The sequence below is a fragment of the Scomber scombrus genome, chromosome 12 (assembly GCF_963691925.1).
Source record: "Scomber scombrus chromosome 12, fScoSco1.1, whole genome shotgun sequence".
NCBI classification, from domain to species: Eukaryota; Metazoa; Chordata; class Actinopteri; order Scombriformes; family Scombridae; genus Scomber; species Scomber scombrus.
The window spans coordinates 9324108-9338327 of NC_084981.1; the positions used below are offsets into that span (position 1 = coordinate 9324108).

Consider the following 14220-nt stretch of genomic DNA (forward strand, 5'->3'; position numbering starts at 1 on the left):
ACAATCCTGCAGTAACATTTTCTTTTCAAAATGTCACTGTTTGACAGAGGATGAATGAAGCTGGGAGGCAAAGATTCAGTGAAATTCAAGACACAGCCTCTTTTAAATGAACCAATTTGATGATAAGAAAATACGTGACATGATGTAAGGCAATATTCATGGCCTGATGGCTGTTGGAGTGTCACTGCAACTAACAGCTCTCCAGCAGCTCCACCTGGTGACCGGCAGTACTGCAGGTACTGTGAGGACACTACAGCATGAGAGGAGGAGGTGAATCTTGGAAAATATGGGGATTATAGACTCTTTGTGTGTGTGTGTGTGTGTGTGTGTGTGTGTGTGTGTGTGTGTGTGTGTGTGTGTGTGTGTGTGTGTGTGTGTGTGTGTGTGTGTGTGTGTGTGTGTGTTTTCAAATAAATGACTATTTAGAGACTATTCACAACAAAAAGTCTTTACTGTCCTTACTTTGCAATTCAATGGTGACGCCACTACTGATGAGTGGTATAAATTAATGAGGGGATTAGAGCTACAATGATTAAATTAATTAATTTGTTCAGCAACAGAAAATGTATTAAACACACAGATTTCTGTTTAAAATAAAAATAAAAAAGTGACAATACTGACTTAAAGGATACATTTTTCATATATGTTTTTAATATTATAAAAACATTATTTACATTATTTATCATCCTTTTTTTAAATGACATTTAAATAAAGCTCATTCAAAAAGGCGCTGTTATTGTTGAATATTGTCTTTTGAATTGAATCTGTCCTCAATTTACAATCAAATAAAATGACAAAATGAGTAAAGATAAAGCATATTATGGTCCCACCAGCAAATGATTTTCACAGTGTGGGTGCGAAGGCAAATGTCAAGTGCAACCAATCAAAGTTTGAGCCAAGAGACCGATTGGAAAAACCACCACACTCAGGTGTAAAATGCAAATGTATAAGGTGTGAAAATACTTCTTTGCAGAGCACTCCAGGGTGCAATTTGACATTTACATTTTCTTCATGCAATTTGCACATTTTTCCGACTATGTTGGACCACATGGATGAAAAGCATATAAACACCCTGGGCCAGTAAAAGCTAGAGATATGTCTGAATATCTGCAATGAATGCTTGAGTTTCCTCATCTGGATTTGAAAATCTTTCAGATCTGAATAATGTCCCCTAAATGCAGTCTTGTGACAGTAGTCAAGAAGTCAAAAAAACATCAACTCTTAATAAAAAACTTAACTTGCATATCTTTCATATATATTCATATTCTTATAAATCTTCCAGCACATCAAAATATATGACAAATATATCTCATAGCATCCCTAATGTGCATCATCCCTAATGTGCATTAACATTAATCTAAACTAAAATATTCAGTGCAAGAAGAATCTGGTTAAATATTCTGCATCCATATCCAGTGAGACTGACCTGAGCATGGAGGGTGGAGGAGCGACGGAGATCTGTGTGCGGTTTTCGGAGGTGACAAGGTCCTGCAGGGTCCGGTTCATTTCACGAAGCTGGGCCATGGTGCAGCTCCTTAACACGGAGCCCTCCAGTTCCTCGGCCTCCACCTGCTGCTCCTCCTGCTGGATCTGCTGCTCCAGGCATCGACTGCAGTCCTTCAGCTCCGCCAGCCTCTGCTGCAGCGCCTCCATCTCTACCTGCATTATAATCCATGGCTTAATTCTGTGTTAAACTGTCCATTTCAGATATTTTTCAGTTCTCTACTGTATGTATGATGGACAAAACATGATACATTTTCCTATAGTAGGACTTTAATTATTACAACATTGAGAACTACAGTAGATTGCATTGTAAGTTTATTGTCATATTAACCCTGCCTAAATTCATTAATGAGGTTCACTCTTACGGATTTTTAAGAATTTCATAATTTCTCATTTCAGGACACATCAGAAAGGCCAAGGATATGTAACACACACATATGTGACACAAAGCAGCAGAAATAATCTGTGCTACACTGGATGAGTTGAATTCACCTCAACTGTCCGTTTCTCTTGGATCAGACGATCTCTTCGATGCAGTGCACCCTGAGACGAGTCGGACCGTTCCCCTGCATCAGGCTCTGCGTTCTCCCTGCCGCACAGACACAAAAAACACACACACACTCACTACAAATGCTTCTGGAACAGTGTTTTAAGTTTTTTTTCATTATAACTTTGGTAGATGGAGTCTTCCAGTGTTTTGGTTTCTGAGGGTAATATTATTCTACCATTACCATATCTGCTTTATCTGGTCGTTCAGAGGTGAGCTATGACAGAGATGACCCCTAACCCTTGGGGAGCATATTTTGCCCTAGCGTTTCATGCACACATTTTAAAACAGCAACTCTGAGATAGGAAAAATAAACATGTAACTATTGTTTCTGAAGTTTAAGCTACTTTTTTCAGGATACACACTGCACAGGCCCCACCTGATTTCCTTCCTGTTACAAGAGTCTATTTTTGACAGCTCCCCCTTACTAACTGCTCTGTCTGACAACCTGTCTGACAACCTTTTAAAGGAGGAGAGACCATGATCATAATCAAAGACAAACAGCTACATTCTTGGATAAACTGGGGTCTCTTTCAGTGTTTGAACAATGAATGTAGTCATCACTGTGTCTGCTGGAGGACAAAGTTCACATTAAACAGACACAAACTCAGTTAGCAGCAGGTAGAGTTAGCATCAGCAACTAGCAGCCTGAATGTATATCATATTCTTGTAAATTAGCATGTTGGCTTTCACTGCTAATTTTTTTTAAAGTAGTCAAAACATTGATTATCACTAACAGTGATGCTAACTGTATTATTAAACTTAGCAAACTAGCTGTCCTGTATGGTAGATAAAGGAAACAAGTTTTCTTGAGAAACAGTTGATGTTTGAACCAGTGTCACTCATAATGATTTTTATTGAAATATTATATTTGGAGGTTTCAAAACTGAAGACTGAGGGACATTTCATGATCTTTTTAGCTCCTATAACCACAGTCAGAGCAGTGAGGTCCCATGGTAAAGAGACGGAATCTGATTGGTTTTCTTGTCTACATTCTGAGCACTGATTGGTGGTTTATAGATGGAGCCTTATAGCACCAAGTCTGAGATTGATTTCTGAGACAGAACCTTTTCTTTTCTCACTTTTAAGGGCCGATAACACAGAAAACAAAAAAATTAATCAAAACAAAATGCTAAATATTGTCAAAGAATAATTTCATGTAAATTCGTGTGAGAAAGTTATTTTGTGAAAAAAAAGCGAGATAGAAATTTAACATTCTAAGTCCACTAATTGTCTTTTTTTAAATACACAAAATAAGCATGAATTGAAATCTGAAAAAAATAAAGATTCCTTTTTCTAAAAACTGACCACACCTCCTGAATAACATCTAAATATCAAACAGGTTAGTCTGCGTGTATCATGGATAACATTATACTTTAATATTAAAATATTACCTAATGATTCTACAGGCTAATTATAATTCAGCCTGTAACAGACACTCATAAAACCCACTGATGAAAACAGATCATAATGTTCCTGTCTGCTGGGTGTGACCAGTCTGAGTAATGCATGCACTGATGCCATTGTTGCCCGACTGACCTGCGATGACCGCACTCTGCCCACTGGAGGGCGCTGTGCACCACCTGTCTGAGCCGCTCAAGGAACAGAGCCACGCTGTGCTGTCTGGAGGGTAAACCCAGCTTCAGGGATCCTCGCTCCCTGCACAGCTCCTCCAGCTTTTTCCCAAAGCGCTCAGCTGAAAAGACACATACACACACACACTAAATAACGTGCAACATCATGTGCTAAAATAGGTCAGTTGTTTTTAAAGTCAGAAAGAGGTTTGAGATACACAATATCAAAAAGAAAACAGAAAAACCTAAAAAGACACACTGACTGACCCAAATAATTACTGAGCCTAAATAGTTCAAGGTCTACAGGATACCAACAGCAGATGTTGGTATTTATTTCTGTCACAAGGTCCAAGAAATGGGTCAGAACACAGTCCGTTCCTCTGGCAAACTTAAAAACAAATTTAGGTCAAACATAGATAAATACAATTCTTTAACACAGATTCAAAATGCAGTCTGGATCTGCTGTGTCAGGTTTGAGGGCTCATTGATTCTTTTCAATGCAGACTTCAAAATGAAAATATAAAAAGCAGGACGATACATCAATAAGTGCTTGTAAATATGTAAATATAGTGTAAATTGATTCAGTTTTACAAGATAGATGCAGTAGTTCAGTGTGAAATGTGTGTCAGGAGAAGTGAACAAAAGAACATTTCTTCAGCTCTAATTAATATGTGGCCTGTGTCCTCACGTACTTTATCAAACATTTCAGTCTGATCCAAAACTAATTCAGTTAGCAAGAAATCCAATAATGGCAACTGGGTAACTTCCCATATCTTCTCTCATCTTGAACACACACAACAAACTGATAAATATCTGGATCCTGATTGAAAATGTCAGTTCAACCTCGATATTAATCATTTTATCCCACAAAGTGACTGTATGTCGAACTGTTGCAGCTTTATGTTCACTCAGTGCTTTTTCTGTACATTGTCCTCTTTCCATTTTGTTGAGAATTCAATTCATTTTAAATATTACATTTCTAAAAAAGAAAAAAAAAACATTAATAAAAGAAAGGCATAAAACATGACAATTAAAATGAAGCTCTCTTCCTCCTAACACAATCCAGCCACTAGTGCTGTGCAGTATCTCGTCAGCAAAAGCTGCAATGACCTACTTATCAAAGCAAAGGCTCAGCTGAAAGTCTTAAGTTCACCTGCGTCATAGTCATCTTCCAAAATGGCTTTCTGCTGGAGTCTCTGCAGCTTCAACATCATGGACTCAATCTGAGAGGGAAATTCAATAGAAAGAAGGACAAATTACCAAACAGTCCAGAGGTCAATGCTCTTTAAACTGTTGCCAGAGGCCCCAAAAAACCCAAAAAACAAACAAACAGGTGTGGGCGCATTGGCCATCATTTCAAAGTGATACCAGGTCAGCAAGTTGAGGATTTGGGGATGAAGTTTAAAACAGTCATTATTACGTTTTACTGCTCAGACTGTATCACATGAAAGAAAACTAATCAGCCAGAGGATATATTGATAAAGTTACATTTTCACCACAGGCTAACATTTATTTATTACAAACAATTTTACAGAGATTTCACCTCTGTTTGGTAAGTAAACTCTTACGCATTTGAGCATTGGTTGCCAACCTAGGGTCATGGCCCCAAAAGGGTCACAAAATTAATCTGAGGTATCATGAGTTGAATGAAAAATTTGAACAAATATAGGGTGGGTTTACCACTTCAGGCCTAAAACAATATTGAAATTAAATTACTTGAGTTGGTAAAACTCACTCTTTGAAAAACAGAAAAACAGTTTGGAAACAAAGTAATTGGAAGTAATTGGAATTGCGTTGGATGTTGAATCAATAATGATCTTTCATGACTCAGTAGTTTAAATAATCATTATTATTATATAATCATTATTAATTATTTTAAATGTATAAACCATATGCATACGGTTTATTTCGTAGTTTTGTCTTGGTCTTAAAGGAACAGTTTAACATTTTGGGAAATTGACTTTTATATCAAGAGTAGGCGTGAAGATTGATGTCTGTAGAGTAAATATAAAGCTACAGCCATCAGTCAGTTAGCTTAGCCTAGCGTAAAGACTGAAAACAGGGGAAACTATAAATAGTCCAGCTCAGAAACTCCCATAAAACCACAATGTTTCATTTTTATCTCATTTTTTGTGCACAAGATATGACAAGTTAATGATTGAGCTTCAGGGGTGTGGTTAAGTGGATTTTGTTAGTTTTGGACAGAGCAGGGCTTAGATGGTTCCCTCTTTTTTCACACTTACTCTTAACTACGTCAAGCAGCTAGGAACCCCAGCTTTATATCTATCTTACAGACATAACAGTGACATAAATCTAACTTTTGACAAGTTAAAAAATGTGCTTATCTTCAAAACTAGTTTGGTCTCAGTCTTAACCAGTTCAAGAATCAACTTAAACCCAATAAAGGCTGTTTTGACTTCAACCCTGCAAATCATACTCATATCTTAAATCAATCATGCCCACCTTGGTGTGAGTTCGGTTGTTTTGGAGGCAGTCTTGCAGCACGCCCTCATACTTCTTCACCAGATTGTCCCAGCCTTGTTCCGAAGCAGGCGTGGCACTCTCGTAGCCAGAGGTGACAGAGGAAGCAGAGGCGGTGTCTGAGTCCACTGACAGTGAGGATGTGAGATCCAGAGAGTCGCAATCGGGCAGATCAGATGTTCCCTCCCTGCCACCCCACAGACATTCCCGCCAAAACCTCCCGCCTAATGACGGCTCTTCTCTCTCTGCCTGGCTGCCCAAGACAGAGGAGGGCGGTGGCTGGACAGGAGTTGACTGCTTTGAGACTGACTGCTCAAGAGACAGGGTTGCTGGTTTTCTATGAGGTGTACTAGGTGCTTTAGTTGACTGATTAAGTGGTTCTGGTTCCTGTGATGGTGTGGCAGTGGTTTCAGTCCTCTGGCTGGAGTTGAGAGATTGTTGGATGAAACTGAAGCTGGAGTTGAAAGAGTCTGCTGAGGAATTCAGCCTGGACTGAGGTGAAAGCTTGGGTGCTGGGCTTGGGCTTAATCTGGGTTCAGTCTGTGGCAGTGAGAAGTGATGGCTGCATGTACCATTTACAGCTCTGCAGTCCACAGGGTGAAGATGATGATTAACAGAGCAGAGAAAGTTCTTACTCTGACAGGAGCTACATGTGGGTCTATCAGACTTTTGCTGATTCATTACAGACATTTTGACAGCAGGCTTTAGACTCTTCCTCTGAGCATTAGGTGCCTCAGTGATTTCAGTGTGACGTCCAGGTTTTCCATTCCTAGTGCAGGGCGTCCTCCCTTGCTCCTGCTCTTCCTCCTCTTCCTCCTCTTCCAGCCCATGATTAGTGCTCTGTAGTCTAGACTGCTCTCCTCTCATGTACCCTGGCCTGCGGTGGAGCCTCTTACGGTTGGTGCTGCCAGCTGTCCCTGATGCTATGCCACCTGTCGATGCAGAGATTAACTATTAAGCTGGACGACACGGTCATGAGGAAGATAAACAGTGAGCTCATAGAGTTGGCAGGATTAACTATGCAGTCATGGAGAATACAGTAACAGGACAATGTGGTGCTAAATGTGGCAATTACATGAGAATGTACAACATCTTATTGTTAGTATTCAAGACCAAATTGACTTTCATTTGGGTCCACAACTCTGCCCTTAATCCCAGTTTTGCTAACTGAATGAAAAACAACTTTGGCGGCTGTGTGACATTTCCCATGGTTCTGCTCCAGCTGTTGGGAAATACCAAAGCCACATAGTCATATTGAGCAAAGACACGCCTCTCAGTGTTACAGATGTATTAAACAGTTTTACAGGCGCTCCTTTTCCAAAGATTGAAAAATGCATTTTGGGCCAGTTTGCACCATGTGATGAACCCTTAAGCTATAATTACACGGTATGTCCTCTTTGTCAAATTAGCTTTACAGCCCAGTGCTGTTTCTGGGGACTTGCTCAGTATAAGAGTGGAGTACATTATATTTTCTAAAGTTACATTTGAATCTGCTTATTTTTGATAACAAACTAATAGTGCTGCAGCAATGGTTCTCAAGCTGTGGTATCTCTCCTGTAGACCATAGAAGCTAGTGTTTTTATCATCTTATGAAGTTGTTATGGGGGAGCTACATTAGTATTTATTTGGCATTGTGTTTTCAGGTCACTGGCTCCGTTTTTTGTAACTTCTGAAAGAAAGGTCTGGCTCTTTAGCTGCTGCATGCATCACCATGTTCAACAGCTGGCTGAAAAAAGTTACTTGCTACAGTATAGCTAGAAACAATGTTCATGGGAGCTGTGAGAGTGAACCAAAACAGTCAAGTTGCAGCTGTTAATCCAAAATAATGGGCTGAAGGACACTAAAATGCCCTGTAGAACTGAGGGGTAGCCTTCAGCAGAGTCAAGTGATTATTCTCTGTGCGTTTGTCACTACGAGTAACAACTTTTTACATCCTATGTATTTATTTGACCCATTGCTTAAATAAAAATATTGATTAGTGCAGCTTTAATGTTATCTTGCTCTCAGGTCTACAGTTACATCAGTGTAAATGCCTTTTGTCTAAAAATGAGTAGTAAAATGTGTAGTTTGTGTTCTTGATTATGTTACTAATTGCCCCAATAATATTAATAGATGAATACAACTGAATAGGTTTTAATGGGGTTGGGGGTCATGACAGAAATAATTTGAGAACTGCTGCAGACAAACATAAAGATACATTTTAAAACGTCAGTGTTTTGGTCTGAAAGAGGAAGAGGATGATAAAGACTGGTTTGTGTTCAGAGCTGACACCTGCTGCAGTTCCACACCATTAATACATGTAATGTGTAGGATCCAGTGAAGGAGACAGGCTGAAATGTGGGGAATCAACAGCCCCTTTGTGTCCAGCTGCGCTGCTCTCTCTTTCACTTCTGGCTCTCAACTTTCTCTTCCCACTCACACACACACTAGAGACACACAGCGACACACTGACACATAGACTTTTGTGCTGGAAACAGTGGGAGCATTCATACTACTGTCATTGTAAAACCACTTAAAAAAACTGAAACGACACAAACAGTTTTAGACTTTGTGTTTGTACATGCTCAGAACATGATATTACACTGATATCAATTTTTAAGTTTAAGTCAGTTTTAATTATTTTGTGCAACAGGAGGCCATCATTCAATTTTTGTGTTTGTATGTCAAAAAAGGAATGTAGGGCATCAAACAAACCATGACCGCTACAAAGCGACCACAGCCCACTGCTCAACCCCCCGTGACCTCCAGTGATGTCACTCCTTAACCATCCCATGTGACCGGAGAGGAAGAGAGACAAAAAGACAGCACTTAAGGGAGATTTGGGATATTAGCAGGGTTTGGAGTGAGAGTAACACAGGGGTGTTACCATTGTACCAAGACTGTCCATGTATGACGACCCTCTGTCCACTGGGACCACCGCACTAAAGCTCAGGTTACATACAGCTCCATTAACGTTTCTTTGCAGACATGGCCACTGTTCCGTAACCAATTTAGGAAACCCAACACTGTCTGTAGGTACCAAATACAACCGCACACCGTTCACCATCTGGTATGGTCAAGATATAATATAGATAGAGAGCACTCCACAGAGTCAAAGAGCTGAAAGAGAGGGACTGGTTGATAGTGTTACTGTATCCTCGCCATGCTTCGATTACACAAAGACAGCTCTTCTCAGTAAAGGGGAAGGAAATGCCTCGGGGCTCATTGTGAGTGCCTATGTGTGTGTGTGTGTTGGGGGCCTCTACTTCATCACTGAAGCCTTTCAGAGGTATGTCATTTGCTGTTTCCTGCCAGGCTTTGTGCTAAAATAGTTTGTCAGGAATTCCGGCAGAAACGGCAAATAAGGAAAAGGAGACCCAACCATAAGCACTTCAACAATAGCAGCCGCCTCTTTACAACTTGTTGCTGATGTTAAGGAAAATCTGAACAAAACACAAACTCTTGTAGCGCTCAACAGCGCTGGGGTCTGGGAAAACGTAGTGCTTCAACCAGACAAGGCAAGCTTATTTACCTATGGAGATTAAAGAGGCCCTCCTCAGAGCCATTTGGGTTAAACACTACATCCCATTGGTTGCTGAAAGTGCTTCGACCAAAGAGGAGAGGAATGCAGAGGATCTCATAAAAACACAAACGTTTGAGGAACAAGCTCAGCACCCTCAGACACACACACACACACACACACACACACACACACACACATCAGCAGATCTGCATGTCAGCAGCATCCTGAGAAGCAGCACTGCTCCACAGATGTGCATCATCTCACCACATGTGACTCACCACAAAAGCAGAATTGGGGAAGTGAAAGTCAGCGATGAGTGTTAAAGAGGGGTTCTCCTTTCCTTTTGACCATAAATACAATAAAAGGTTATCTGCCTCTCAAACTATCAATCTATATGGACAGAAATCCATCATGATTATAAGAAATGATAGCCTACAATTGCATCTCTGCTGTCCTCTGGAGAGTGGTGAGACGTTTATAATAAAAAAAAAAAGCTCCACACTTCCTGTATGGTCACATGAGGATCATAAACCATTTGACTATGTCTGAGTTACTGTGGTGGAGGTTCACAAGTAAGAGACAAAAGACTAAAGAAGCATACACAACACAACCTCACCACATGGATAGTATGGAACAAGCAAGCATTCAAATCACTTCAAATGACATCATCTAGTAAAAAAAAACCTTGCAGAGATTGATTTATTTGAAATGTTAACAATGTGTGAAAGTAAGTGAATGTGTAACTTTAAAAATACTGATAACTGTTGACACATTAGTTGTAGTATAGTTGTGATAAGCAGATATAAGGACATTTTAAGGTGTTTATGAATGTACTTTATTTGTTAACAATTATAACATCTCCTCTGAAGACATATTTTAACTGTGTTTTGCTGTAGTGTCATTAGTTTTCTGTTCATACTCTACTAATGAATGCCCACAGGAGGAGTCAGTTTATATCTGCTAACATCTACACTTCAGCTGTGAATATACTGCGTGTAAATGCTTAATTGGGGGGGGCTTAAAGTAAAGTGTAACGGATTTGTCACACAGATTCAATACACTCAGCAGATAATACATTAATCTTTCCAGCTGCCAAGTGTTCACAATAGTTATATATACAGTATACAGCAATTGTACCTTTGTGCATGTTATCAACTATGGGTTACCTGTTTGATAAGAATATTTGTTCTCATAAGTACTATAAGTATATGTCACACCCTCTGACTTCCTGGGAAATTCAAACCAAAAGAAACTAATCAAACACTGAGGCAGTCACTTGGTTATAGGGTGTATTATGATGACCTGAATTTAATGGAAAGTAATAAAAGGCATCCTATCTGAACAGAGATATATTACAGACAGGTCTGCATGCAAAATATTCAAGTTATGCAAGATAGACAAGATAAGCTTAACACAGCTTAACTGTTGTCTCCATATTGTCTACATATTAAAATGAAGGAGGAATTTAAGTCATTTCATCACCCATCACTCATGCAAGAGGCTGACTGGTAGGGAGGCTTGAACTGTCTGACCTGTATGACTGTGTTTCCTCACACACAAATCACAAACCACTCTCATATAGCAGATATTGTGAGCTAATGTAGGTGTGAAGAACCAACTGAATTTCATTGACACTATCACAAAGGCATATCTGCATGTTGGCTTGCAGGTCTTTCACATCCCTCGACACCACATGCTTACTTTTTTTTATCAGGCTATTTTAAAGTTAAGTGAAGCTCCAGATAGAAATTCAAACAACCACTATGATCACTATAACATTTACTGTTCACTGCTGCTTGATAAATATTAAGCCACGGTAAAAAATAAAAAGTACATTATACTTTACCTTCCGTGACTTCACAGCGGTGAAGCAGAGAGTTGCTGTGACATCCCATCAGTCCAGCAAACATCTTTCCATTAATAACAAGCTCAACGGCCACAAGTCAAACACTATCAGATCCCGGTACATGAACTTACATCGACCATGTTTTACAAGAAGTGGAGCCAAGCAATCGGACTGATCTCATTTCCGTTGTGGAAAAGTGAAGCCAGGCTGTTATTTCCCCCCCCCCCCCCCCCGACTTTGGAAGAACGTGTAAAATCGGCTTTTATGGGCTCTCATTAGTCCATAATAAACATCTCCTGATATACAAGTATTGATCCGTGTGAATCAGATTCTTATATTTCTCTTCTGCGGCAAACAAGTGGTTTCAGTTGCGCATAAACAGGCGGTCTGAAAAGAAAATATGTTCAGATTTCTATTAGAGGAGGGGAATGGAAAAAATATCCGATGATGTGCTGTAATGACAGAAGTAACAGCCGAGGTAAAGCTTTGTCTATAAACTGTCTCATCGATCAGTTGATAAGTAATCCGTTATTCGCTGCGCCCCTGCGTCGTGAGTCGTGTTGGAGCAACGTGAGGAGCTCCTACGTGTTCAGGAATTTGACTCCAGACTTCTTCAGACCGCCTCAAAACCCTCAGCAGGCAGTCTAGGAAGCCTGCAGCGGACACATCACTGTTCGTATGCTTTATTTTAGGAGCATTGTGAGTGCAGTGACTGGGGGTGAAGGATGGCGAGCTGTCTGATTGACTTCAACTCCTTTAAAGTCATTCAAAAGAGATTTGTAGTAGCACATGCACAATTAGATGTAGTAATAACATTATTATTATTATTGTTATTATTATAGCAGTACTTACTGTGCGCAAAAAGAGTGCATATGTTACTTCTAGGGCTTTTCCAATAAGATTAAATCTACATTACACAAAAAATAAATTAAAAGAATTATAATATATGATCATTTTATTGGTATTTTATGCTTCACTAAGGCAACTATAATAAAAACAGTTTTAATAAAATGACTATTTCTCGTTACGTTTTATTAGTTGTTTTCTAAATCATATCATTCAACATAATTTATGAAAACACATACTGTATGTCCCTGCATTGTTGATCAGGCAGCTGTTGGCACATAGCACAATGTGGCCATTGAATATAATTCCAATGATTATTTGAATGCACAAATAATGTTGTTGGTGTACACACAAAAGTGTGTCTTTGTTTCTGTGGTGAAGGAATGCATGAGGAGAAAAAAAACTATAGAGACCCCACATAAAGCAAAGTCTATTCATCCTCTTCACAACACATCCAAATGCTCTTTTCATCAGCTTGGCTGTGCTGCAGACTGACAGACAAGACACAGTCATGAAAGGCTCAGTTCACCCGTCACAACAACAACAACAACAACAACAGCAGTGTCACAGTCAGGCCAGCGGAGCAGCAGGGTGAAATCCATTGATCACCTGCCCAGTATTAAAGATTAGAAGCACTTAGCGTGCTTTGGCAAACAAATCAGCTAACTGTCTGATTACTGGACAACAACTCATGACCACACACAGTTTCCTTATGCTTAATCATTTGTGGCTTCAAGCAGAGGCATTTCACTCTGACCTACAATATCACCCCTAACAATTTTAAATTAAATCAAATGTCTCAAATTTCAAGTTAAAATGAGTTTAAATTACTTGTTGTAATATTGTTTAGCATTTCTTTACTTGATGTTACTTTATCTATCCTCATTCTCTGATGTGAAGTGAAGTGTGGCATCAAAAGGACTTTCGGCAACAATGAGAGTAAAGCTAATGGAAGATGCTGATAATGCACCAAATCTCTGTTATTGGACTATTTCTGTATGACTGTAACTGTGTCATTTCACGTGAAAAAACTGAAATACTCACAACTATTATTTATTCACTTAACAAAATAACAAATACAATACAAAAATAAAAAGCTAAGTGAATCCAGTGATTTTCAAACAGCAGCACACATGACAGCATGTGTTTAACTTCTGTTGAAAATACCTTCTGACCTGTCACATTCAAGTGTATCTAATCCTATAATTAACTGCTGTTTTGCATTGCACTAATTACTGAAGGGAGATAGCATCAAGGTTATTAGCTCCACCTGTACTTTTACGGCTATGGCGAGTCAACATTTCTCTCATGGAAAATCTGATTCATTTGGGAATAATAGAGCATGTTTGATGTCAGAACGGCACAGACAGGAAAACAAACCAGGTGATACTGATCAAGCAAACATGCCGCCCAATTCCAAAATATCAAGAAGTATATCTTGATGAATTCAGTGTTAAATTTGTAGGCCTGCACATGGAGACATGACAGTGAAGGTTTGGGAACTGATGACTAGTAACACTGAAATGTACACCTCACCCTACACCTCAGGTTTGCCCACCCTGTCTCTCTCTGCTGCTACCAGCCTCCATTATCACCAACTCAAATGGAAGAGATGTTTACTGGGAGAGCAGCTGTCATTAAAAATTAATGTACTGTTTAGAGCTGGCACCAGTGATAAACTACAGTAACAGCAGGCATTAACTTCACTTCAGTACCCTGCTTTCACCACTAGATGTCAGGCGTCAAACATATTTGAGTTTAGGGTTTAGCTTTGCCGGCTGCTCTTTTAGTTACTTTTTAATAGATTTTAATAGTGTTTTTTGTTTAAATTGTGCAAATAGTGACTGTCAGTTTTGGTTTTCTTTTATTGAATGTATTTCAAAGGAGCATTGGTTCCCAGGCACTGTACAAAGGCTGCCCA

At 39.4% G+C, this 14220-nt stretch overlaps 1 protein-coding gene across 1 annotated transcript in view; it reads right to left on the bottom strand.

Annotated features, from left to right (window-relative positions):
* disc1 (DISC1 scaffold protein) overlaps positions 1 to 12074 on the bottom strand; it is a 50147-nt gene extending 38073 nt beyond the window's left edge. Inside the window, exons 1-6 of the mRNA XM_062429894.1 lie at positions 11454 to 12074; positions 6088 to 7037; positions 4778 to 4847; positions 3590 to 3746; positions 1996 to 2092; positions 1427 to 1659 (exon numbers count right to left, since the gene is read on the bottom strand). Coding sequence (XP_062285878.1) covers positions 1427 to 1659; positions 1996 to 2092; positions 3590 to 3746; positions 4778 to 4847; positions 6088 to 7037; positions 11454 to 11517 — 1571 coding nt within the window. The 5' untranslated portion in view covers positions 11518 to 12074. The remainder of the gene's footprint in view (positions 1 to 1426; positions 1660 to 1995; positions 2093 to 3589; positions 3747 to 4777; positions 4848 to 6087; positions 7038 to 11453) is intronic.
* Between the last annotated feature and the right edge of the window lie 2146 nt (positions 12075 to 14220).